Genomic DNA, 27,632 nt, shown 5'->3' with positions numbered 1-27,632 from the left:
TTTCTTTTATCTTCTAAATTTCTTTCATCTTACTGATATTATGTGGTTGAAACATTATTGTTGGCAGTCTTAAAGAGGCAATTAGGCTCTTTTATTTGTAGCAGGAGTGGCTCTAAGTATAGGATAAGAGGGAGATTAGGAATTTTTCAAAATGTGGACTCCTTACCACTGTTTTCTGAAGTTTGTATATAAAACCCACATGTATTTGCTCTGACCTGCTCCTCCTCTCCAACCCACAGCCCAAATCCATCCCCATCCCCAAGATCTGATCAGGACAATCCCTTTGAGAAATGAGCAAGCTCTTATGAGTGAGCTGCCCTTAATTTTTTTGCCATATGATATTTTTAATTCTAATGCAGTGCCTTGTACACACTAGGCACTTAACAAATATTTATGGATTTGGCTAATGATACTAATGAATTAAATTGAAGTATCTTAATTGTTTATGAATTTCATGAATTATTTTTCAAATTGTGTTTTGTGTGTGTGTGTGTGTGTGTGTGTGTGTGTGTGTGTGTGTGTTAGGGAGAGGGAGAGAAAGAAACATTGATATGAAAGAGAAACATTGATCGGTTGCCTCCCATATGTGTCCCATCTGAGAATTGAACCCACAACCCAGGTGTGCTCCCTGGGAATTGAACCCGCCACCTTTCAGTGTATGGGATTATGCTCTAACCAACTGGTCACAGCTTTCAAATTACTCTGATTGAGTTATTTCCCCCAGTCTTTTCTGAATGTCAAAATAAGGTATAAAAAATGGAGAAGAGGTTAATTAATAAATTAATTTCTGTTTTTAGACCTCAAATCAGAAGGAAGAGCTTTCTTCCCTAATTCCACCATTTGTAATCCTATCTAATAAGAGTGTAATATGCAAATTAACCATCACTCTGCTACACCCACAAGCCATGCCCTCCAGCCACGCCAATCAGGAACAAGTATGCAAATTAACCCCAACCAAAATGGCTGCAACCACTGAGCCAGCAGGAGGGAGGCTTTGTTTCCCTCAGCAATGGGGGAAGCCAAGCTTTCCACCTGCCCTTGCTGGCCTAGGCCTCCACTCAATGCTACAAAGTTTCAAGTATAGAAGGTAAATAAATTCCAACAGAAATGACCACAGCCACGGAGCTGGAAGAGCAGGAGGCTAGGGTTGCCCCCAGTTATGGAAGAAGCCAAGCTTTCCACACACCCAGGCCTGCCTTGGTCTCAGCTTAAAGCTATAAAGTTTCAATTATAGAAGATAAATGAATTCCAACAGAAATGGCTGCCACCACTGAGTGAGCAGGAGGCTTGGCTCCACTCCAGCTACAAAGTTTCAATTGTAGAAGACACTAGGGCCTCCACTTGGGTCACCAGGGGGCATGGCAGGCCTTCAAACCACTACAGCCCTCTCACCTAGGCTGCTCCATGCCCCAAGGGAACCCCCAACCTGATCTGGGACACCCTTCAGGGCAAACAGCTGGCCCCCACCCATGCACTAGGCCTCTATCCTATCTAATAAAAGAATAATATTCAGATTGACCATCATTCCAACACACAAGTTGGCTGTCCCATGTGGTCAAAGATCCTGCCCCCATGTGGACACAAGATGGCCACCACAAGATGGCCAGCAGGAGAGAGCAGTTGGGGGGACCAGGCCTGCAAGGGAGGATTGGGAGGGACCAAGCCTGCAAGGGAGGGCAGTTAGGGGTTACCAGGCAGAAGAAGGAAGTTGGGGGCAAACAGGCTGGCAGGGGAGCACTTAGGCATCAATCAGGCTGGCAGGGGAGTGGTTAGGGGTGATCAGGCTGCCAGGCACAAATGGTTAGGGGCAATCAGAAAGGCAGGCAGGTGAGCAGTTGGAAGCCAGCAGTCCTGGATTGTGAGAGGGATGTCCGACTGCCCGTTTAGGCCCAACCCCAGTGGATTTCACTGGGATCGGGTCTAAACGGGTAGTCGGACATCCTCTGAGGGGTCCCAGATTGGAGAGGGTATAGGCTGGGTTGAGGGATAACCCCCAACTCCATGTACAATTTTCATGCACGAAGCCTCTAGTATAATATAATTTTAACTTCCAATGAAACACAGCTATGTGAGGGATAATGAATTAATAGCAATACAGATTTTTTTTTTTTATCAAGGCTTATATCTACAAAACATATATTTGAACAGAAAAAGGTCCATGAGCTCTCTGAATCACTTTCAATGAGCCTAAGTCTCATTCCTAACGTCAGTGTTTGCTTCATCTGCTCTTGAAGTCATAATTTCTCAAGAAATATAAGCACATTTGTTCCTTTCTTTATAATTAATTAATAGTATTTCAGTTAGTCAGTTATTCATTTAGCAAGCATTTATTGAGAATTAACTACACTTTAGTCATTAGAGATGATAATTACTGGGTTTAAGGAGCTATGAAAATTCATTTATTCCTAAGCACACATATACATGAAATTACTCAAAGAAAACAGGCAGGGAAATTAAAGTAGGTCAAATCCATATTAAGCTCATGTCTAATTTTAATTTGCTTTTGACTTTAGGATAATGTTGGTTTTCTTAATGGATTTTGAATCTCCAGTAGTCTACAGGATTTTGATTGCTACTAGTGGAAAAGCAGTCTCACTAGTCAATTAAATTTATCATCTTGGAAAAAGCAATCATATTTTCCTAGTAGACAATGCTACTTACAGTTCTCCTAAATTTTTTAATGAAGAAAATGTCTTCTCTGGAACAAAATCAATTTGATTTCTAGGCAGAAACCTGTAAGACATGGTGAGAGTCAGCACTGTTGGTTTGTGTCTGCTGCAGTAACCAGTTATCCTTGGGACAGGCCAGTGATCTGTCCCAAGCCTCCTTTGAAGTCACAAAGTGAGGTAGGTTCTGGTGTGGAAATAAGGCTGGAGTTTCTCACTGAGGATATCCACATGTCCTCTCTAGGAAATGCTGTCATAAGTAGTTTGAGGTGCTGAGTGTGATCTATAAAGCTACATTTTGTTTAAATCCTCATCATTTTAGAAAGTGTTTCTTTCTCAAATACACATAAGTGATATCAGATTTGAAACCTGTTAATAATTCTGTAGAAGGCTTTGAGAGAATTTTTTTGTAAGGCATGTTCCTTAGGAGAAAGCCAGAAAGAGCAAAGCTTATCCAACCTTAAAGTAGTTTCTGGAGCCACAAACAAATTTTACATTTGTTTTACTTTGTGTGTAAATGGAATCCTCTAAGAGAAATGGCAGAAAGTGGGGGTCAGCCGCCATCTGCCTTACAGCAGTGCTGAATGAGAGATAATGAGCATGAAAATGATTTAAAAGCTGAGTGAAGCTAAACAATAGAAGACATAGATGTATTTTGTTAAGTTTTCTAGTATTCACTCTCATTATCCATGAGAAAAGTAATAAACTCTTTGTATTCCCTGAGTGGGATCATCTCTTTTCTTATTAAACATGCTTATCTGCAATCTGATGGATAAATGTACAGCTTGGAAATAGCCTTAGCTCTTACTTTGGTAGAGAATAATGGTTAGGCTACTATAAATGTTTGGACTCCAACTTTTCCAATCACCCATCAAACCAACCAACCAACCAACATTACTAATTGTTTACTCTAAGTAAAGAACTATCATTAAAATAAAAACAAAATAATTTTAAGTTTTCCAGTGCAAATGTGTAATAATTAATTCATCTGCCTTCCAGTCCCCATAAAAAACACATACACATTTTTGGCAATTAGTATCACTAATCAGATTCTTTGGCCTATCAGAACACATTAGATGTCTTTCTCTTTAGAATTAAAAAAATTTTTTTTGAGAGAGATAGATCATGTGACAAATGCCATTGGCAGTAAGAATCACTGGGTAACTAACCACTTTCATATACATTATCTCATTTCTGAGAACATAGGCTTAGTTATGAGTTCAGCTGAGTGGATGCACAGAAATAGTGACTGTCCTCAAAAACAAGAAGTACAGCTGAAGACCTACATGATGGCCGCTCTAGGTAAGGCTTAGACCCCTTTCAAATAAATCTAGTTACATGGGCATTTTATAATACTCCAGTTTCAGACTAAAATTGTTAAATTCCTTGTCAATATATTTTTTTCAAATATATTGGGTAGCCTCTCATTTACCAAAGTTCATTGGATACTTACAGAACAGTGAGTGCATCGCATGACAGAAAGGTAGAATTTGTAAGAATCTTTATTCCGTTGCCTTCCAAATCCCTAAAAGTCATGGAGGAAATATGTTTTTAATATTTTTGTGCAAATTGCATGTATAGAGGCACTTTTTGTTGATATGATTGTTCTTTTATTTATTTTTACTTTGTTTCAATTTTTTATGCTTCCCTCCTATTTACTGCAGTTAGTATAATTCATATTATGCTTCTTTTTTCCTTTCAATTGATGTTAGAACTTAATAAAATTGAGAGAAAGGGCAGCCCAACATTTAGTGAGTATTTGTTTATGCTGGTTACCATGCTGTTAATTATCCTAATATTACCCCTATAATAGCAGTAGCTGCCATTTATTGGATTTTTATGTTGTCAGGTACTGTTTTGAGTACATAAGTTAATATTATCACCCCATGTCACCTGTGAATAATTTGAGTTTCTCATAAATTCACTTTTCTTCTGGTTAAACAGCTAGTAAGTGGTAGAACTGCCCTTCTAATCCTTATCTGTCTTACTGTAAAGCCTTGACATTTAACCATTGTGTAATATATACTTACACATTATATTCTGTCAATATTGTCTTTATTTTGCTGAAGGAAAAACTCAGACCTAAGTTGTCTTCCAATTCCTAAATGCCAGAGTCAGGATATATATATATCCTGATTTGCAGGATGGAGAGTGGCCACTCTTTCTACTATGCCTCAGTGAGCTCTTTATGCCATAAAAGCCTTTTGATAACATGCATATAAGTAAATATACAGTAAGTATACACAAAACCACCTACTAGTATTATAGTAATTCTGAGGCCAGTTTAGAGAGAATCAATAACTTAGGTACTAAATTTTACCATTTTGTGGGCTTTAAGTCCCCTGGTTTGATGTGAGAAAAGTTATAGTGGACTTTCCCAGTGTAGGAAATGGCTACCTGTGACCACACTGCCTATCTCAGGGAACCATGAGGATAAATGTGACAAAGAATTGTGGATAGGGATAATGAAGCCATGAAGGAATTTAAATGAATGATTAAATAAGTATTGATTAAAAGCCAACAAAGAATTGAAATAGTTTAACACTTTCATTTAACTGAGTTTTGTTGAGCTCCTATTATGTGCCAATCATTGTACTAATCATAGGTGGGTTTCTGCCCTCATGAAATTTCTAAAAGGGTAGAGGACACACAGTAAATCAGTGGTTCTAGTACTTTGAAGTAGGTGTGCAGGGTAGAAACTGGGTGGCATAGTGGAAGCCTGTTCTTGGCATAAGGGAGCACAGAGGCAGCCACTGAAATCAGTAAATGTGTCAAGGATATCTTCCAGGAAGTGATGATCAAGGGACCTTTTAAAGGGAACCAGAGATGACCAAAAGAATAAAGGAGCAAGACTTTTCAGGTCAACCATGTGTGCTGAGGGAAGTGACAGTAGGTGCATGTGTAAGGAAGGCGTGAGGCTGAGGAGCAGAGAAAGAGACCATATAAGGTGAAGGAGAGAAATGATGTTTCCAAAGTGCTCAAGGGGGAAGTATGAACTTTACCCTTACACCCATTGGAATTCTCAAAAGATATTTAAACAAAAAAGTAACAGTATCAGATTTTAGTTTTGGAAAGAACATAGATGAATTTTTATGTAACTATAAATTAACTTCAGGGCTAGCTTCCTCACACTGTGCCAATAACAAACTAACACCAACATTCATACTCACATCCAGTTAAGTTGAGGCATTTGGGCACACATCTGGTTGGGAAGGGCTTCTAAGTAGTTATTAACCATAGACCTTTACACAAAAAGATGTTAATTAATGTTGTATATTTGGAACTAGTATAACCAACATAGAATTGTATATTAACTATACTTACATTAACAAAATAAAACTTTTAAAAAGAAGCAATGATATGCCATTATAAGAGCAATATTTTTTATTATTCTTATAACATGGAAACTTGCATGCTAAAATTGATTTGTTAGGATGAAGACTATCAACATAACTTCCTGTTCAAAATGCTATCTAGATATGTGTGTGGCATGGAAAAGGAAACAGATATCAAAGAAGCTATGAATGCATCAGTATGCCATATAACCTGAGAATAAATGTTATACAGTTTAATTTTATGAGATGAAACAAAATATATCTTAGGTGATAATTTTTCTTGTAAACTCCAAATTTGAAATCACTTCCAGCATTGCTCATCCAAAGTTTCTTCTTAAGAGAAACATTCATAATTTACAATATTCAAAAGCCACACTGGAACTGGCATTAAATCTAAGAAGTGATGTAGGAGACATTTGGGCAAAGAAAACAACTCATGAGCACGTTAAGCTGCACAACTAATTTCTGATATTGTGGTCTCTCCTGATGAATAGAGAAATAATGATTTTATGTGATTAACTTGCAAAGGGTCATATAGACCCCTGCTGATGGATCATTCTAGCCTATTAATAAACTGACAATCTAATTATGAGAGTAACTTTGTTGGTAGGGCAAACATTTTGGCATTTCAGTGACGCTTGATCTGCAAGGGCACATTTTCCTCTGTTAAAAATGTAGTTGGGACTAATCTTTTAGGAGATTCCACCCAATTTATATGTAGTTAGGAAATAATAATGAACATTGTCTTTGATCAACCACTGAAAATGTAAACATGCCTTAGGACTAAAAGAAAGGAAAGGAGATTAAATTAAAAAAATCAACTGGCTTAAAATATACATGAGCCATGGTCAGAAAGTAGCAACAGTAATTGTGACTGGAAATACAGGAGATATTTTGACTAATAAAAATCATAGTGGTCTTGATTTTTCTAAAGTTTTTTTTTTAAGCTGGTGCTAGATGTCATTGCAATGTACAGATAGATATATTGAAAGGGAAGTGAATACTTACAGAAAAAACAAGGAATTTAATCCAGTGAATAGCTGCTGTGAAATTCTGGTTATTGGATTGTCATCTAGAATCCTGACAACAGATCACAAACACTTCCAATGTCAGAGATATTTTTTAAGTAAAACCAGGAAAAATTAAAGGCCTGTGACAGTCCTGCCTCTGTCCAACACCTGCTGTTCCCCTTCCTGTTCCTTCACACTAGGCTTACTCTTCTCCATGAGAGCCTTCTCTTCACCTGTGGCAAGGCAACTCTTTCCTCCAAAAGTTCAGATTAGAATCGAGCAAGTCCATAGTGATGGACTTTCAGACCCAAATTTTACCCTTCACCTCTGGACACGTGGGTCCCACACAAGCTATTTACTCAATGGCTGAACTTAGAACCCCTAAATGCTTTGATCCACTAATTGACTAAATAAGAATGAATTGAAAAAAATATTTAGAAAATCACAAATGATTCAATGGTCTCACAGTATTTAAATGATGTATTTAATGGTGTTGACAGAAATAAATTTATTAGAAGCTTAGAGGGTGAAAAAGTGAAAATATTTACATGTTCAAATTACTGTTTTTAAGTCTATATGGCATTTCCTAGAAAAAATAGACTAAGGGGAAATATGCCTTCTTTTATTTTGTGGCTTTCGAAGCCAAGTACCATTTCCTCTTATTGCCAGAGGTTCTTGAGGATCTAGAGAAGGGAGTGACATTGAGAACCTACTATATGGCAGGCACAATGCATATGGCACTTTACATATGTCATGCAAGCCAATCCTCATAACATCACTCTAAAAAAGAATTATGATTTCAGTCAACAGATGAGAAAAGAGGCCTAGGAAGATTAAGAAAGGTACCTGCAATATTAAGCCTGGGACAACAGTTTATACAGAGTCTAGATAAAGTTGAGGCCCTGATTTTTTTCCATTAGACTAGGCTGAACTATGGAAAATAGGCAAGCAGACACAGAGTGCCTTCCCATTGTCCTTTGTTCATTTCCCTGATGAAAACACAGACATCTGAGGTGAGACCCCTTGGGGTGAGCTTGATGGCTCAGCCTAGAAAGTGGTGACACACCAAAAGCCACTATACATTGAGACTTTTCTATGAAGGCTCTGGGAACCCAAAACATTCTAAACTTGCTTACTTTCTAGATCAATGGTTTTCCACAGAGGGCAATTTCTCTCCCAAGGGATATTTGAGAGTGTCTACACACATTTGTGGTTGAAACACTCAGGCAGTTAGTACTACTGGCATCTAAAAAGGTAGATGTAGAGGCCACAGAAGCTGCTAAACATCCTAAAATGCACAAGGACATTACGTCATACCCCAATCAAAGAATTATCTGGGACTACATGCCAATAGAGCTGAGGTGAGAAATGTGGCCATAGGTAAACACTGGGTGATAGAGACCCAGGAAGCCCAGTTCTGGGCTCAGAGGCCAACCTGCAAGGGCATGGCACCTGTTACTTTCACACAACTACTACTCAAATTGTTGGGTCAAGTGCTCCAGATTATGTGACAACTAGAAAATAAGTATAGTAAACAAGATACACAAATAGATAGAAACTGTGAACACTGATAAATATCATTAACATTGGGACAAAAAAAAGCTAGAATACTTACAGCCAAGTTAGTTGATGCAGGTCCTTGAACACTCCAGGTCTGAGGACTGTAATGCAGTTGTGGTTGAGATATCTACAAATAGCATGAATGAGTGAATTAGATAAACTCATAACTCCATTTTAGTCACATGAATTAGAATATGAGCCATTGCTGATGACCATGAAGCATGGGCATCTGTTTCTAAAAGCATTTTACTAAGGGGGAGGGGAGAAACCAAGGGACACCAGGAGACACAGATAGTCACAAGCCTACTGTGTGCAACATCACAGTCAGAACCAGGAAAGTGGCCCAAAATAGCATGTTGGTATATTATGTTTCAGAATAAGGGTAGAATAATATGGGCATGTATGGCCTTTGCTTTTGTCCTTTTTGGTCACATCCTTAGTAGACTAGCATTTTTAAGAAAGTGTATTAGGTAAGGTAGCATGCGATAGAAAAAATAAGAGCCAAAATATTGTGGAAATGCCCCAAATTTGAGTAGACAAGGTTAAGGAGAGCGTCAAAATCTTTCTTTCAATGTAGTAGCTAATTTTAACCCTTTGTAATAATGTAATCTTCCCATTTCTCTACAACTAAGTCACACCATTCTAAAGTACTATTCTACCCTTTTAATCCTTACTTAAAATTATACTATATTATAATTATAAAGGGATTACTCACAATATTTGCAGATTATGTAATCCAAAAAATGCTTTACTGGATATGTGTCTGATGCAATTATGCTGAAGAAATCTGGTGGGAATAAGATAAAAGAATCACGTAATCATGGTTTGTGTGCTTTATCAGGTTGTTGAATGTGTGATCCACTTTCTTTCCCTAAAGACATTTGTGAACTTGTGAAGACATTTCTAAGGACAGATGGCTGAGAACCCAGCTGATACCTGATGACCCTGTAGAACCCATACAGTGAGACCGGGCATCTCTGGTATGTACCACTGAACTTTGGTGTGACATGAAGAGGAAACTAATGGTGGTTCTGCTTCTGCAAATGGGAACTACGTCAGTCTTTCTGCTCTGACCTGCAGGAGTGCTCACCATGAGAAACCAACCAGTCTCTCACAGCCAAGTTCTACTGCAAACTCCTCATTTCTCTTTGTTCTATTTCCACAAAACTAAAAATAAAAAAAAATAAGAGGGCAAGTTTTATTCTTTTCTATATTGAGATGCAGAGTGAGAACAAGGAGAGTTGGCAAAATGCTTGAGGTCCAAAAAGACACCAGAGGTTGAACTGGAGCTGGTTCACCAATTTCAACTTGCCAAATCATGATTTATTAATACTTTTTAAAAATTTCTTTGTTTAAAGTATTATTTATAGTCTTATATATTTCTCCTTTTAACCCCATTGATCTCTCCTTGGCCACTTCCAACCCCCACACATGCCTTCACCCTCCTAGTGTCTGTGTCCATTAGTTATGCTTATATACATGCATATAAGTCCTTTGGTTGATCTCTTACCCCTTGCCTCCTGCCTTCCCTCTCAAGTTTGATGGTGAATTGGATTATTCTCTGTCTATGGATCTATTTAAATACATATATAATTTTATTGATTTTTTTACAGAGAAGAAGGAGAGTGATAGAGAGATAAAAACGTCGATGTGAGAGAAACATCAATCAGCTGCCTCCTGTATACCCCCTACTGGGGACGTGCCTGAAACCAATATACATGCCCTTAACTAGAATTGAACCTGGGACCCTTCAATCTGTAGGTGGACACTCTATCCACTGAGCCAAACCAGTTAAGGCTTGATCTATTTTTGTTCATCAGTTTATGTTGTTCTCTGACAGGAAGAAGGAGAAGGAGAGGGAGAGGGAGAGGGAGAGGGAGAGGGAGAGGGAGGGGGAGAGGGAGAGGGAGAGAGAGAAATCTATGTGAGAGACTCATTGATTATTTGCCTCCCCCATGTAATCTGACTGGGCCTGGGATTGAACCTGCAACCAAGTATGTGATCTTGACCAGGAACTGAACTGTGGTCTTTTGGTGCACATGCTGTCACTCTAACCACTGAGCACGAAAGCCAGGGATGTGCACTATTTTTAATTTCACTTAGCATAATGCTCTCTGTGTTCATCCATGCTGCTGCGAATGGTAAGAATTCTTTTTTTTTTTTATAGCAGTGTAGTATTTCATTATGTAGATGTACCACAGGTTTTTAATCCATTTATCTGCTGATGGTGCATGTGTGCTGCTATGAACATATGAACACCTGTCCTTTCTAATTGGTGTTTCTGATTTCTTGGGATATATTCCTAGAAGTGGGATTACTGGGTCAAATGGGAGTTTCATTTCTTTTTGAATGCCCAGTGTTTTATTTTGCCTTGTTTTTTCCCCAATATTTTTAATTGATTTTTTTAAAAATTAATTAAGGTATTACATATGTGTCCATATCCCCCATACCCTCCCCACCCCACTCTCATACATGCCCTCACCCCCTCTACTGTCTTTGTCCATTAGTTATGCTTATATGCATGCATAAAGTCTTTTGGTTGATCTCTCTCCCTTACCCCCACCCTCCCCTACCTTGTCTCTGAGGTTTGACCATCTAATCAATGCTTCTCTGTTTCTGAATCTGTTTTTGTTCATCAGTTTATGTTGTTCATTATAATTCTCAAATGAGTGACATCACGTGATATTTATCTTTCTCTGTCTGACTTATTTCACTTAGCAAAATGCTCTCCAGCTCCATCCATGCTGTTGCAAATGGTAGGAGTTCCTTCTTTAAAATAAAAAAAAAATAAAAAATATATATATATATATATATATATATATATATATATATATATATATATATATTATTGATTTTTTACAGAGAGGAAGGAAGAGGAATAGAGAGTTAGAAACATCAATGAAAGAGAAACATCAATCATCTGCCTCCTGCACACCTCCCACTGGGGATTTGCCTGCAACCAAGGTACATGCCCTTGACTGGAATCGAACTTGGGACCTTTCAGTCTGCAGGCTGACGCTCTATCCACTGAGCCAAACCATTTAGGGCTCCTTATTTTTTACAGCAGCATAGTATTCCACAGTTTTCTAATCCACTCATTTTCTGATTGGCCCTTAAGCTGTTTCCAAATCTTAGTTATTATAAATGGTGCTGCTGTGAACATAGGGGTGCATATATTATTTCTGATTGGTGTTTCTAGTTTCTTGAAATATATTCCTAAAAATGAGATTACTGGGTCAAATAGGAGTTCCATTTTTAGATTTTTTTGAGAAAACACCATGTTGTTTTCCACCAGTCTGCCTTCTCACCAGCAGTGCACAAAGGTTCCTTTTTCTCCACATCCTCGACAGCAATTGCCATTTGTTGATGATAACCATTCTGACAGGTGTGAGATGTTACCTCATTGTAGTTTGATTTGCATCTCTCAGATGATTAGTGACTATGAGCATGTTTTCATATGTTGCTTGGCTTTCTGTATGTCCACTTTTGCCCATTTTTTAAAATTGAATTGTTTCTCTTCCTCTGTTAAGATGTATGGGTTCCCTATAATTTTTGGAGTTTAATCCCTTATTGGGTATAACATTGACAAATATGTTCTCCCATGCAGTGGGCTTTCTTGTTGTTTTGTTGATGACTCCTTTTTGCTGTACAAAAGCTTTTTATTTTGATGTAGTCCTATTTGTTTATTTTCTTCTTAGTTTCCACTGTCCTTGTAGCTAAATGGGTAAAGATATTGCTATGACATATGTCTGATATTATGCTGCCTATGAATTCTTCTAATATACTTATGGTTTCCCATCTTACATATAAGTCCTTTATCATTTTCAATTTATTTTTGTGTATGGTGTAAATTGGTGGTCTAGTTTCATATTTTTTGCATGTATCTGTCCAATTTTCCACCACCATTTATTGAAGAAACTTATTTGACTTCATTGTATGCTCTTGTCTCCTTTGCCAAATATTAATTGAGCATAATGGCTTGGGTCAATTTCTCTGTTTAATGCTGGATCTTGATCTGGCATCTAGAAGGGTCCAGCAATCTGGAAAAGGGCTGTGTGTAAATTAAATAAGAGTCCAGAGATGAAACATAATTTTGAAAGGCATTTGTGGGGAGTAGAGGAGCTTGGCTAAAGAAAACTAAGTTCTCCTTGTCTCAGGACCCCTTGCTTTTTATTAACACAATTTGTTCTAAGGTAAGGTGGAGATATACACATCAAAGGGTAGGGTTAGGTACAGAATCCATTGTCAATTGGAAGAATTTGCCTATGGCTGTTCAGGTGTTTGGCCAACAGAAGGCAATAACATATAGATTGAGAGGCCCTGAGCTGTCTGGCAATAAACAATCAATTTATGTGTCCTTTTCAGGTTTGGGGAAATGCTTTTAGCTATTCCCAATAGGAGATAACATTTGTGACTCAGCTCTTGTTGAGTCCCCAAGTTTCATCAATCTTTCAATTATGACATGCTGGAATTGGCTTTCAGCATCTGTTCTGTTCCATTGGCCTATATGTCTGTTCTTGTGCCAGTACCAGGCAGTTTTGAGAATAGTGGCTTTGTAACATAGCTTGATACCTAGTAATGTGATCCCTCCAACTTTGGTCTTCTTTCTCAAGATTGCTTTAGCTATTCAAGATATTTTTTTTTATTCCATGTGAATTTTTGGAGACTTTGTTCTAGGTCTGTGAAATATGCCTTTGGTATTTTAATGGAGATTGCATTAAATCTATAGATTGCTTTGGGTAGTTTGAACATTTTAATGATGTTGAATCTACCAATCCATGAACATGGTATATTCTTCCATTTGTATATGTCTTCCTCTATCTTTTTTTGGAATGTCCTATAGTTTTCTGAGTAAGGACTTTTACCTTCTTAATTAAATTTATTCCTAGGTATCTTTAATTTTTTTGTGTGCAATGGTAAGTGGGATTGTTTTTGTTTGTTTGTTTCTCTTTCTGTGAGTTCATTATTGGTGTATAAAAAAGCCATAGATTTCTGGGTGTTAATTTTGTATCCTGCTACATTTTCAAATTTATTTATTAAATCTATTAGTTTTTTTGATGGAATCTTTAGGATTCTCTATGTACAATACCATGTCATCTGCTAATAATGACAGTTTTACTTCTTTTCCAATTTGGATGCCTTTTATTTCTTCTTGTCTGATTGCTATGGCTAGCACTTTCAGTACTATGCCAAACAAGAATGGTGAGAGGGGGTATCACTGTTTTATTTCTGTTCTTAGGGGAATTGGTTTTAGTTTTTGCCCATTGAGTATGATGTTGGCTGTAGGTTTGTCATATAAAGCTTTTATTATGTTGAGGTATGATACATTATTCCCAGAGTTTTTATTAGAAAGGATGTTGGATTTTGTCAAATGCTTTTACTGCATCAACTGATATGATTATGTAATTTTTATCTATCAATTTGTTTATGTGAGGCATCATGTTTATTTATTTGTGGATGTTATACCATCCTTGCAACCCCAGAATAAATCCCACTTAGCTATGGTGCATGATCTTTCTAATGTAATGCTAGATACGATTTGCTAGAATTTTGTTGAGGATTTTAGCATCTATGTTCATCAGATATATTGGTCTGTAATTCTCTTTCTTTGTAGTGTCTTTTCTGGTTTTGGAATTAGGGTAATGCTAGCATCATAGAAAGAGCATGGAAGTATTTCTTCTTGATTTTTTTGGGATAGGCTGAGGAGGGTAGGTTTTAGTTCTTCTTAGAATGTTTGTTAAAACTCCCCTGTAAAGTCATCTGGCCCAGAGCTTTTGTTTGCTGTAAGTTTCTTGACTACTGTTTCAATTTCTTCCATAGTTATGGGCCTATTCAGATTTTTTGATTCTTCCTGATTGAGTTTTGGAAAATCGTGTTTTTCTAGGAACATATCCATTTCTTCTATATTGACTAGTTGTTCATAGTTTTTTGTTTGTTTGTTTTTACAATCTTTTGTATTTCTGAGGTATCTGTTATTATTTTGCCTCTTTCTTTTTTTATTTTGTTTATTTGGCTCATATCTTTTTGCTTCTTGGTGAGTCTGGCTAGAGATTCATCCAGCTTGTTTATCCTTTCAAAGAACCAGCTTTTGGTTTTATTGATCTTTTGTATTTTTAAAATTTATTTGGGTCTCTATGTCATTTATTTCTGCTTTGGTCTTTATTATTTTCTTCCTTTTGCTCACTGTGGCCAAGCAATGCCTATGGCAGCAGAGATGGGTCAGCAAGAGGCTCACGTACCCAGAGGGTCACTGGAGGGCCAGGCAGAGGGAAGTGTGTGGCCACAGTGGCAGACTGGCAGTAGGGTTACACACTCTGGGGCTCCCAGGAGTCTGTGGCCTGGGAGGCTGGTGTCCCAGTGTCTGTGGGTCTGAAGCTGAGATAGCATGTCTCTGGTCAGAGTAGCTGTAGGGTCCCAGATGTTGTCTAAGGCAAGCCTGGGTGGTGATGAGGTTAGGCTCCTAGTCACAGCAGCTCTCACCTTCAAGTTTTCATCGTTTCTTTGCCAGCACTGGCCACCCTGGAGTGCTTGCAGTGGTAACAGGGGCTCTCCTCTAAGAGAGCCCAGTCCATCAGCCCCGGAAAATTCTGCAGGATCTAACTGTCCCTTGTGCTCACATACACACACATAAACTGCACACGTTCACACACTCCCCTTTCGCTCTCTCACTGCTGTCTTTCCCCAATCATGATTTACTAACCTTCAAAGCAATTTAGCAGTCTAGTATGGATTCAACAAGAACACTATCAGGAGTATCTAAGTAAATAATTTCCTTTTCCTGTGCTCATTATACAATGAGAGTTAACCCTGAATACATATTTACCAAAGGCCATTAGAAGCAGGAAATATCCACAGAAATAATAGTAACTAATGACTACATAGTCTATTAAATGGCTCCCCTAGCTCTTATTTGGATTTATTTTGGTTTCTAAAATATTATACAACACTTTCTTAGTTGTTATGATACTACACTGCAAAACTATTGATAGGACATGTATTCACTGGGCACCCGACTGTACTCTGAATTTGCTTATATCATAATTATTACTTAAAAAAGCCTATGAATCATGAATGTGTTATAGGTGTGTTAGGATATTGATCGTTCAATCCTCTCTCTGGGTAGTTAGGTAAAGTCAAGATCAGCTTCCAGCTACAAATAAAACTGAACTTTTAACCCAAATGTTGAACATATATTGTCATTTTACCTGTGTACCACCATGTGGGAAAGGTTGTACTATAGAGCATATGCTTTACATTCATAGTGATACAAAAAAACATCAATTTCAGTCCTACAGAGTAAACATGAAACCCAGTGAGTCCAGTTGTCATTACAACCTCCTCCCCTTGTACCATGTATGTGAAGAGACCTATCACATTACAGCATAAATTCTGTTTTTGGTTTAAACTTCCTCTATGGGCCCTGGCTGGTGTGGCTCAATTGGTTGAGCATCATCCCATGAACTGAGAGATGCTGATTTGATTCCTGGTCAGGTCACATACTCTGGTGGCAGGCTTGATACCAAGCAGGGGACATAAAGGAGGCAGCTGATTGATGTTTCTCTCTCTTTCTCCTTCTCTATCTAAAATCAATAAAAGCATATTAAAAAATAAAATTCTTCTATGAATACAATGAGCCCATACAGATCAATTTTTGTTGTAACATTTTCTGAGCCAGTGAAGTGATGTATTGAAAGTTGAATTATAATAGCAAATATAAATAGAAAAAGAATATAATACTACAGTATGGGTATATTGAAGTTCCTTTAAAATATAAATTTTACTGCCTAATTAGTACTATTTACATTTTTTTCAAGATAATTAATTCAAAATGCAATACACATTTTACCCACATATTGTCAATCTTGAAGAGATGAATTGTGAATTCAACCTTGTGCTTTTATTTATTTATTTATTTATTTTTATTATTGTTGTTGTTGTTGTTAATCCTCACACAAGGACATTTTTTCCTATTGATTTTTAGAGAGAGTTGGAAGGAGGGAGAGGTAGGGAGAGAGAAAAAGAGAGAGAGAGAGAAACATTGATATGAGAAACATCAATCTGTTGCTTTTCTTTTACGCAATCCTGACTGGGAATCAAATTGGCACCTTGTTATGTGCCTTGACTGGGAATCGAGCCCACAGCCTTTTGGTGTATAGGACATTGCTCCAATCAACTGAGCCACCTAGCCAGAGCTGCATGACTCACCTGAAGTGTACAGCCTAACTGCCTTCACTGACACAAGTTAAGACACCATCTTCTTAAATAACAAAGAGTTTCTAGTCTATTTAGTTAGCTTGTTGGCACCCAAGAAAGAACTGGAGTCTTAAGTGCCCTGTCTCAGGTGACAAATTTTTACTCTAGTCTCTAGTATCCCCTTTATTATTTGGAGAATACTAGTTTGGTGAATATATTAAGGGAAATTTGGAAAACTGACAATTGGGCAAATGATGTTCTCTTCTTATTCAGAGTGGAGATAGGAGTCCATTTAATATACTTTACATTTAATAGTTTTTCTAATAATAACTTACTGGTTAATGAATTCCTGCTGTTTCAGCATCAGGAATTTTCAAGCAGAAACATCAAGAATTTATGTATCTAAAACTAAAGCAAATATATGTTTTAATGACATGCATGTTTATGGGCTATTTTTAAACCCAACATGGTATATTCATGAGCCAGGTGACTCATTGAATTACATTTTGTTGCCAATGATTGCCTTGAACAAGAACAAGTCTAACATGGAATTTCTAAATTATATAAGGTTTATGTTACAATGAGGAGGAGAATGGCTGGTAGTTTCCATGGTAACAGTGAGAAAGTATTATAGTCAGTTTTATAAATTATACTTTATTTCTCTGGAAGATTATCTTGAACTGCTTCTCCCCCAAATTAGAAAGACTTGATATTTTTAAAGATTATTAAAGTCAATCAACTAATCAATAACAAAGCTTTCAGATAATTGAGCAACATTTATTCACCTGGCAATAAAAATTTCATTTTGAATTAGTAATTTATTCTTCTGGGCACCTAACTGACCTCAACTTCATTGCGAATATTTACAGCATTTCAGACCAGAGAGAATCACTTAATGTTAAATTTGGTATTTCTTAAGACATATTCCAAAACAACTTAAGAATGCATATTAACATTATTAGCTCCAAACCATCTAAAACACAAATTTATACATGTCTTTTCCTTGGTTAGACAGAATTCTTTAGCATTTGCACCATCATTTCCTGTAGACATATTTTTTTTTAAGACAGCCTGCCCTGGTCAGTCTCTTCCCGCTATGCTTTGAGTGTTTCTGCTTCTATTAGTTTATTTCTCCCTGCTTATTCCCTATAATCTTTTTAGTCTTGCATATCATTCCTCCAACAAATACTCATTGATCTTCAGCTATGTTTCAACATATGCAACAATGAGGGGTAATGGTGACAGTGGTACCTAATACATGAGAGAACCAGAAGAATCATTCCACTTAGAGGGAAGGTATGATGTTTAGTAAGTAGTTTCTTAAACATTCAAGGACAAATGTGAGTGGTTCACAAAAATAGAATCAAAGTTGAAAAATAGTTTGTCATAACTCAGACCATGAATAATTGTATGGGCAATATCAATGTATTTCTATTATATTTTAGAAATGAGACAATTTAATAAAAAGTCTAAGCCTATTGTATGGGTTCTGTTTTACCCTATTTAATAAAAGAGTAATATGCAAATTGACCATACCTCCACTACACCCATAAGACATGCCCACCAGCCAATTAGGAGGGAATATGCAAATTAACCCGACCAAGATGTCTGTGGCCACAGAGAGTACAGGAGGCTTGGGTTTTTCCAGCAATGGATGAAGCCAAACTTTCCATCTGTCCTGGCCTGCCTTGGTCTCTGCTCAAGACTACAAAGTTTCAATTATAGAAGATAAATAAATCCCAACAAAAATGGTGGCAGCCACAGAGCTGGAGAGAGCAGGAGGCTTGAGTTGCCCCAGGTGATGGAGGAAGCCAAGCTTCCACAGCCCTGGCCTGCCTTGGCCTCCACTTAAGGCTACAAAGTTTCAATTATATAAGATAAATAAATCCCAGATACCAGGGCTTCTGCTTGGTTCACAGGGTCCTGGGATCTAGGATTTAGATCAGTTGTGAATCAAACTACCACAGACCCCTCACCCAGGCTGCCTCAGGCCCAAGGGAACCCCCACCCTGATCTGGGACACTCTTCAGGGCAAACCAGCTGGCCCCTACCTGTGCACCAGGCTTCTATCTATCCAACACACAAAATGGCTGCCCCCATGTGGTCAAAGATGACTGTCCCCATGTGGACACAAGATGGCTGCCACAAGATGGCTAGCAGGGGAGAGCAGTGGGGAGGGACCAGATCTGCAAGGGAGGGCAGTTGTGAGTGATCAGGCTAGCAGGGGAGGTCAGTTGGGGGTGATTAAGCCTTCAAGGGAGGGCAGTTAGGGGTAACCAGGCTGGCAGAGGAGGGAAGTTGGTGGCAACTGGACCTGCAGGGAAGGGCAGTGGGGGGGGGGGGGGATTCAGGCTTGCAGGGGAGAGCAGTTGGGGAGGACCAAGCCTGCAGGGGAGGGCAGCTAGGGGTGACCAGGCCAGCAGGGGAGGGAAGTTAGGGGCAAACAGGTTGGCAGGGGAGCAATTAGGCATCAATCAGGCTGGCAGTGGAGTGGTTAGGGGGTGATCAGGCTGGTAGACAGATGCCAGGGGTAATCAGGCAGGCAGGCAGGCAAGCAGTTGGGGTCCAGCAGTCCTGGATTATGAGAGGGATGTCTGATCCTACCTGGATTGGGCCTAAACAGGCAGTTGGACATCCCTTGAGGGGTCCCAGATTGGAAAGAGTGCAGTCTGAGGTGAGGGACACACACCCCATGCATGAATTTCGTGTACCAGGCCTTTAGTAATATTATGGAATATTATACAAAATAAATTCTCAACTCATACATAGTTTCTGTCTTCTCAGCCATTAAAGATGATCTCAGACTGAAGAAAATAGAAAGGATATAGGACAGGAGATGTGAAAGCCCAAGATGGTAGAACATGTTAATCAAAATGAGTCAAAGTCCTATGGTTTGGAAGATGTCTCCTAGAAACTGAAAAACACAGAAATGACCAAGTCATTTCCAATTACTGAAGAATCCAGACAAAGGAAGAGCAGTTGTAAAATTAAAGATAGCAAACACAATTTTAATTTTTCAAAAAGGGAAAAAGTGGACTTTAAAGTTTCATTGGTTCTAGGAGAGATTGAAGAAAAAGCTATTGCAATGCTGCTTTGTAAGCACCTCAGAGGGAAAAGGGATAAGGTAGTACATGAGAAATAGGACAGGCAGATCAACTTGATTGTTTTTGAAAAAGTAATCAGACAAAAATGTGTAGCCAACATTGCTTATGTGTTTACCAGGTATCAACATACTGGTTTTATGATTTTTTTATGGACAAACATAAAGATATGCATTTTCAAAAGGCAATTGGTGAAGGGGTCTTGGAAGATGATTGTCCTCTTCAATATTTCACTCTATGACTTGAGTAAAAATGGATCATCTTATTTTCAGATGACAGAATACTGGGAGTGAATTATGTTGGATGATCCAAAAAGATATTTATACTCTGGTAAGAAAAGCTGAATCCACCAGGATGAGACTGGATAAGGGTACATTTAAGGAACTACAGCTAGCTCTCAAATGATAAGGGACAACTACAAGATGAAGAAGCTATCACTTAGCAGTGATACATTTTACCCAGGATTGGGAACTTTAGAGGCAAGAAGGCTGGGAGTTAAGGGTATGAAGTAGCTATTAAAAGAGCAAATGTAACTTTAGCACTTGTGAGGTTTAGAAAGGGAGTTCTATGGCGGAATCACAGTGATCATATTATTCTAGATACATAGGGCAGAGTAGTGTCAGCAGATGATGACAGATTTGAAACCAGCCTCTTAGGGAAGAATTGAAGATTCTGAGGCTGCTTAGAGAAAGGATTTGTGGTGGGCTACAAGGTAATGATCAGTGTTAAATAGCTGAAGTCACATAGAAGACTGATTGGGTATGCTTCAATCAGTCTCACGAAGTGAATGGGGGAGCCTTAGAGAAACTTGGGGAAGTAGCAGAGTTATGTGACAGGACACAGTTTATTAGCATATTGATATTTAAAATTCCTTTCCCTCAGCAACCTTTAATTCCTAAAATAAACTTTCTGGTTTATTTTTCTCCATCACCCTAATCACTAACACACTATTTTATTATTTATCTTCCTCCATGAGAGGTTAAGTTCTGTGCAAAGAGGGCTCTTCATAGGTGTTTTCTGCTTTATATTTAGAGTCTGGCACTTCATTGATATGAATAAATATTTGTTGAAAGAATGAATGAATATGGGGTTTGGGGCATCTTTTACAATCCTGCTCTCTGTTATCCAAGAGTTCTGGGTTGCCCATCTGCTGTCTTCTTTTCCTGGGGATGGTTTGGATTTTGTACTTTGATAATTTGGGCTATAGTAATGCAGAATTAGGAAGAAAAATGAAAGAGTAGAAGGACAGGAGGGACAAGGGCTTGCCTGATGTGGGGCAATATTTTTATGGCAGTTTAGGATAAAGTGGAAGGAGGAGCTGAGGGATATGAGGAAAGGGGGTTGGAAGAGAGATTTTAAGGAAGGGTTGCTGAGCTTATGAGATGCTCTAGGATACCTGAATAATTTTTGTAAAAGATCTGAGTTATTTTAAAATCAAAGTTTGGTAACTGGATGTTTTCATTGATAATAGCAATGTTTTGAGATTGGACCAAAAGACCATAGTTAGAGGTTTGGCTTTGAGGCCAAGCTTCAATATTTGTCAACTGGTTGACTTAGGACAAATGGCCTCTCTTCTTCAAGGGTGGATTTCCATATTTCTGAAATAAATTTAATGATATCTTCCCTAGATGACAGACTTTGAGGGCCAAATTCCAAATGAGAATCCCAAATATTGGAATTCTTTCTAAATTAAAAAAAAAAGATATATAAACATAAGGAATTGTATTTCATCCCCTTACATATAATAGACACTTAGTGAATGTTTATTGATGGGAGTTTTATAATTTATTTTCTCTGAGTCTCAGGAGGGGGAGAGGCAATCCAATTGCTTAGAAAACATCAAATAACTTGCATCAAGAGAACCCCTGTTTTTCTCAGACAAAGCAGAGTTAAACATTTACTTGGTAAAGTTTCCAGCTGATCTAGCAATTAACATTAATTCCTACTTTTTTTTTTCCCACCAAAAATAAACAAAAATGGAGTCTGAGTTATCTAAGCTAGTTCTTCCATATTCTTCTTTTCAATGAGCTAGCAGATAACATGTGAGATGAGTATTAACCTAGAACAAAGCTATGGCTCAGTGGTCCAGGAAAGAACTTGGCCTAAGAAGTCTAATTGTAATTCTCTCTTCTTGATCCTTTAGTGATCTCCCTGCCTTCCCAGAAGTCAGCCTTCCTCCAATTACGAGCCAAAAGGTATAGAAGGGAGTTCTGCATGGGGCAGGACAGGATATGTTGGTAGAAGATTCAATTAGATGCTAAGAACAAATTTTTTATATCTTGAAGTTTCTGGTTATTATAAACTAGAGACTTGGGGCATGAAATTTATGTATTGGGGGCGGGGGAAGGTTCTCTCAGCCCAGCCTGCAACCTCTCCAATCTGGGACATCCCTCTCACAATCCAGGACTTCTGAGTCCCAACTGCTTGCCTGCCTCTGCCTGATTGCCCCTAACCACTTCTGCTTGCCAGCCTGATCACCCCCTAACCACTCCACTGACAGCCTGATTGATGCCTAACTGCTCCCTGGCCCACCCAATTGGCCCTAACTATCTTCCTCTGCAGGTCTTATCCCCCCTGAACTGCCCTCCCCTTCAGGCCTGGTTCTCCCCCAACTGCCCTCCCTGCAGGCCTGGTCCCCCCAACTGCCCTCCCCTGCTGGCCTGGTCTCCCAGCAATTGCCCTCCCCGCAGGCTGGGGTCCCCCTAACTGTCCTCCCCTGCACACATAGTTCCCCTAAACTGTCTCCCCTTCAGGCCTGGTTGCCTCCAACTGCCCTCCCCTGCTGGTCTGGTCTCCCCCAACTGCCCTCCTTTGCAAGCCTGGTCACCCTTAACTGCCCTCCCTGCTGGTCTGATTGCACACAACTGCCCTCCCCTGCAGTCCTGTTCTGCCCCCCCATCTGCCCTCCCCTTCAAGCCTGGTTCCCCCCAACTGCCCTCCCCTGCAGGCCTTCCCCCCCCAACTACCCTCCCCTGCAGTCCTGTTCCCCTCAACTGCCATCCTCTGCTGACCCAATCACCCTTAACTGCCCTCCCTGCTGGCCTGATTGCCCACAACTGCCCTCCCCTGAAGGCTTGGGTCCCCCACAACTGTCCTCCTCTGCAGGTCTGGTCCCTCCAACTGCTCTCCCCTGCAGGCCTGGATTTCCCCCCAACTGCCCTCTCTTGCTGGCCTGGTCTCCCTCACCTACACTTTTCTGCTGGCCTGGTCATCCCAACTGCCCAAAACTTCTCTCCCATGCCAGCCATCTTGTGGTGGCCATCTTGTGTCCACACGGGGGCAGATATCTTTGACCAAATGGGGGTGGCCATCTTGTGTCTTAGAGTGATGGTCAATTTGCATATTTCTCTTTTACTAGATAGGATTAAACACAGTGGCCTCACTAACATGGCTCAGCATTGAATATCAACCTATGAACTAGGAGGTCATGGTTGGATTCCTGGTAGGGGCACATGCCTGAGTTTCAAGCTCAATCCCCAGTGTTTGGCCTGCCAAGGGGCAGCTGATCAACTATTCTCTCTCATCACTGATATTTCTATTTATCTCCACCTCTCTCTTCCTCTCTGAAATCAATAAAAATATACTTTAAAATAAAATAAACATAGCATTGAGCATCAGAAGATATGGACTCTATCTGAAACTGGTTTGGCTCAGTGGGTAGAGCATCAGCCTGTGTACTGAAAGGTCCCAGATTCAATTCAGTCAAGGGCATGTGCCTTGGTTGTGGGCACATCCCCAGTAGGGGGTGTGTAGGAGGAAGCTGATTGCTGTTTCTCCCCCAACTGATGTTTCTAGCTCTCTATTCCTCTCTCTTACTCTCTGAAAAAATCAATAAAATATATTTTAAAAAACAAACAAAAAAGACCCAGAAGATATGGATTCTAATTCTGGTTTTCCACTAACTAGTTCTAGATCTAGGTAAGTTATTTAACCATTGAAGATTGTCATAAGTTACCTTATGATTAGTAAGATTTAATTAGACATTCATAAAACGTTCTCTAACTCTAGATAACAAAATTAAAATAGCTACTCTAAAATTGCCAGTGCTACTTTATTTTTCCTCCCTTGAGCATTATTCAGGCATCACAGGGACAATACTGATCCCTATAATGAACAAGTGGTGATTCTATGAATTTCCAGTAAGACCAGAAGTAGTATAGTTAAAACCTTTCTCTAGAGGAGTCTGGAAACCCAGAGCTAAGGCATAGTTATTCCTGTGGGACAGGGACAATATGACCGCATGCTCCAGGATGAGGCTGCAGATTCCTACAGCAGATGGGATTACAGAGGCTGTAATAAACCTCAGCAAGGTTACCTACACCCACACAAGGTCCTGTCTTCCCTCGGTGACTTCCTTTCTTGGATGAGGAAGTCTGTTCCCAATTCACAAACAACACAGAACTGTTGACGATATTTCAAACCAAGTGCATCTTTCCAGTAGCAGCAAGGATCAGATTGTTTGTATTCCTGGATTTTAACAGATTTCACAGTTCTAGAAATGTTCTTCTCCATATCTAATGTTAAGAACCAAACAATAAGGTGGCACTGCCGAGGGGCCCTACAGTATTACCTTGCTAATTTTAAGATCTAGTCTAAAGATCATCCTGTCAAATGTAGAATTTGATCTCTTCATTATAACAGAGTGACCAGACTCAGAGGGACTAATACATAGCTACCAAACTCTCAAATGCTGAATATTCTCAATGTCTTTATTTAAACAGATAGTACCCCATTTCACTAATAGCAGTGCTTTTGGTGTCTATTCAAGGTAAATTCCAAAATACTTTAGAATGAGTAATTTGGGAAGTTAATATAATTATCATAAGGTTGCTTAGTGAGCAGGGAAGCAAAGTAAAAGCCATTTGTATATGGATGTGGGTGCAATCAAAAGATAGTTGAGGTAGAGTTGGACAACTCATCTCTGTCCTCCAGTAGAAATGATCTTAGGGATCACATGTCCCAGACCCTAGATTTCTTTCTTGAACAATACTGGAAGTATCCTGGCACTCAGCTTCTCACTGACTAGCATTTATTCAATGCTGACTGTGCCGTTGATTCATATTTTATTTTTTCAGATACAATAACCCTGCTTTCACTAAGATCACATTTTATACTATAATCCTAAAAGACAGTTTGCACTCTATCAGCATCCTGTGTGTTAAATTATCTGATCTTTCTTGCAGGGTTTTTTCTGTCTGTTTGTTTAATATGTCTTTATTGTTGAAAGTATTACAGATGTCCCATGTTGTGTGTGTGTGTTTTGTTTTGATCAGTCTTTTTGCACTAACACTCTTCTCTTAGGTAAAAGGTAAAGTTAGTGCCTCTGAATCTGCAATATAATTTTTCAAATGACTTGGAGTAAAAGCCCAGAATTATGTATTTTTTGATTGAGCTGCTTCATCTGAACTTCACATTTACTCCAATTTAACTCCAAAAATGTTTAAATAAAACCAGTTCACTTTAAATTATTAAATTGAAGGATAATATACTTTTCAATGCTTGATTCTCTAATATTAATTACATTTAGATAACTAAATTTAATATAAAGATAATGAACTTTATATTTCATTTTACTTTTAGATAAAAAACATCATAAGCAAAGCCCCAAATGAATTTTCCCATTAATACACCCTTAACAGCTACTTACATCTTTTTAAGTTCTGTGTATTTGATGAAAACTTTATCTGGAAGACTGTGAATTTTGTTTTTCTTAAGAGACCTAAAATAACATATAAAGGAGATTTCAGTAAGGATTTTATGACCAAGCAAACTTCTTGGAAGCTCTGTGTTTGAGAAGAGCCTTTCTGATAATCCTTCATGTCACTTCACACATTTGAAAAGCACTGTTGTAACTGAAGACTTTCTCATGTGATAACAAAAAGTCCATAGCGCAAAATTAAAGCAGCTTGCAAGCATTTGACCACATTAGCCAGTTAGCATAATAGACTGGGACATCTATGGGTATTTAATTTTGTCTTTTGTTCTCTGGATATTTTAATAAAACACAATAAACATGACCCAAAAAACAACCAGCTTATGAATGCCCAAATTGTGATATGATAGTAAATTCCAGAGACTCTCAAAACATTATGCAAAATACACAAATACATGCATGATTATGACACAATTAGCTTTGTAGCTCTCTTACACCTTCCTACTTCAAACAAATTACCACTTTTTAAAAGTAGGTACAATAAGTGAATGCACTCACTCTTCTTTTCTTTTTCTTTTTTTTTTTGTCTGAAAAAATAATCAGTTTAATTAAAAAATGTGATGCATATTACCCAACTCTCCTAGATGCTAATTTTGATTTTTAATTGTATAGTAATGGCATATTAACAACAATACATAAATCATAAAGTAAGTGAAAATAAGATCTCCAGATGGCAGGCATTTGCCAGCTAAAGGATAACCTGAGTAATCTAACATACAATATTTAAGACATCATTTCCCCAAAGAAGAAGCACACAGAATTCTCAGATGACTGGTGGTTTTAAAGGGTACTTCTGTTATTTTTTAATATACAAGTAACAGTAATATAAAACAGAATGAAGAGAGATTAGATCAGGCTCCACACTTTTCCAGTGACTTTAGGAGCAAATATCATTAAGATGTGAATTCTACTCACAGCAGCGTTACATTGCTGGAAACAGATGGCACCAACTTTAAGTCAGCATTCACACATTCCAATTCTGTTTCTTTGCAGTCACAGTGTGGTGGATACTGGGTTAAAACTAGGGCCCAAAAGAGCAAGATTTCATTAGGCAAATATTTTAATTATGATTTTATTTCTGATATTCAACATTGTTCTCTTTTCTTTGAATGTATAACATTTATATGTTGATGATGAAATAATTCAGTCCCATAATAAAAGAAAATAAAAATTCTCTTGTAGTCAAATACTGATTAATGTGGCATTCATCTCAGTTCAAGCTCCCAGTGATCTTTTCATAGTCACTTAACAAGTGATTAGAAAGAAACCATAGAAAATTTTAAACTGCAAACAAACCAAAAACCCAAACAAATAAACAACAACAACAACAAAAAATGTATAAGGAAACAAGATTATGTTCTTCTCAATGAACATAATATGTTTGAGTAAATCTTTGATGAGTATAATTGAGTCAATTCAATTTAATCAAATGGCACAAAGAGGCTGCTCAATAAACACTTGTTGGCTCAAATTAAATTAAATTCCTTTCCCCTTTTTAAACTCCTCCTAGAGAAGAGTTAGATGCAGGTTCTACAGTAACCACCATCATGCTTACTAAAATCAACTAATCAGATTTTTTATGTGTTTATTGCTTTGAAGTTAAGGTGGAAGGTAAAGGGTGTAGAGCAACTACAAAGCTGAGAAAACCGAAGGGTCATTTTTGGGAAGCATTTAGAAGGAAAAAACAGGCTTCAGAACTTGCCTTAAAGGAGTCTTCATAATTATTAAGACAATGACATAAAGGAGTGAGAAATATATGGTGAAACCAGACCAAGCTGGCCATGGGACAATCACATGTATGTGATGGTGGGGAGAGGGTGGTCTGAGGTAGAACACCCATTTATGAATCAATTGATTTTGCTTCCAATCCCATGGATATTTGTTTTGTTGGAGCTAAGAAAGTTATTTTCAAAATTTAAGCTTCATTATTATTTATTTAAATCTGAGTATAAATTATTTGTAATTGCTTGGCTTATTTTAGACTACTTTTATCCAAACTCAAATTTAAAAATAAATTTCACTGACTTTTTGTCCATTTAAGAAACTTGTGTTGA

The 27,632-nt window shown here is 38.2% G+C and overlaps 1 protein-coding gene across 2 annotated transcripts in view; it reads right to left on the bottom strand.

Annotated features, from left to right (window-relative positions):
• Positions 1–27,632, bottom strand: part of RXFP2 (relaxin family peptide receptor 2) — a 63,156-nt gene that overhangs the window by 15,416 nt on the left and 20,108 nt on the right. The window contains exons 4-11 of one of the 2 annotated variants that reach the window (XM_036457001.1): positions 26,494–26,599; positions 25,513–25,584; positions 9,287–9,358; positions 8,627–8,698; positions 7,010–7,081; positions 5,837–5,908; positions 4,120–4,191; positions 2,662–2,733 (exon numbers count right to left, since the gene is read on the bottom strand). In XM_036457001.1, the coding sequence (XP_036312894.1) occupies positions 2,662–2,733; positions 4,120–4,191; positions 5,837–5,908; positions 7,010–7,081; positions 8,627–8,698; positions 9,287–9,358; positions 25,513–25,584; positions 26,494–26,599 (610 nt within the window). The remainder of the gene's footprint in view (positions 1–2,661; positions 2,734–4,119; positions 4,192–5,836; positions 5,909–7,009; positions 7,082–8,626; positions 8,699–9,286; positions 9,359–25,512; positions 25,585–26,493; positions 26,600–27,632) is intronic. The other variant, XM_036457002.2, reaches the window with a different exon arrangement.

This window comes from Pipistrellus kuhlii, unplaced genomic scaffold (assembly GCF_014108245.1).
Source record: "Pipistrellus kuhlii isolate mPipKuh1 unplaced genomic scaffold, mPipKuh1.p scaffold_m20_p_3, whole genome shotgun sequence".
NCBI classification, from domain to species: domain Eukaryota; kingdom Metazoa; phylum Chordata; class Mammalia; order Chiroptera; family Vespertilionidae; genus Pipistrellus; species Pipistrellus kuhlii.
Note: the sequence above shows the minus strand (reverse complement) of the source record. Positions and strands in the feature narration are given on the sequence as shown.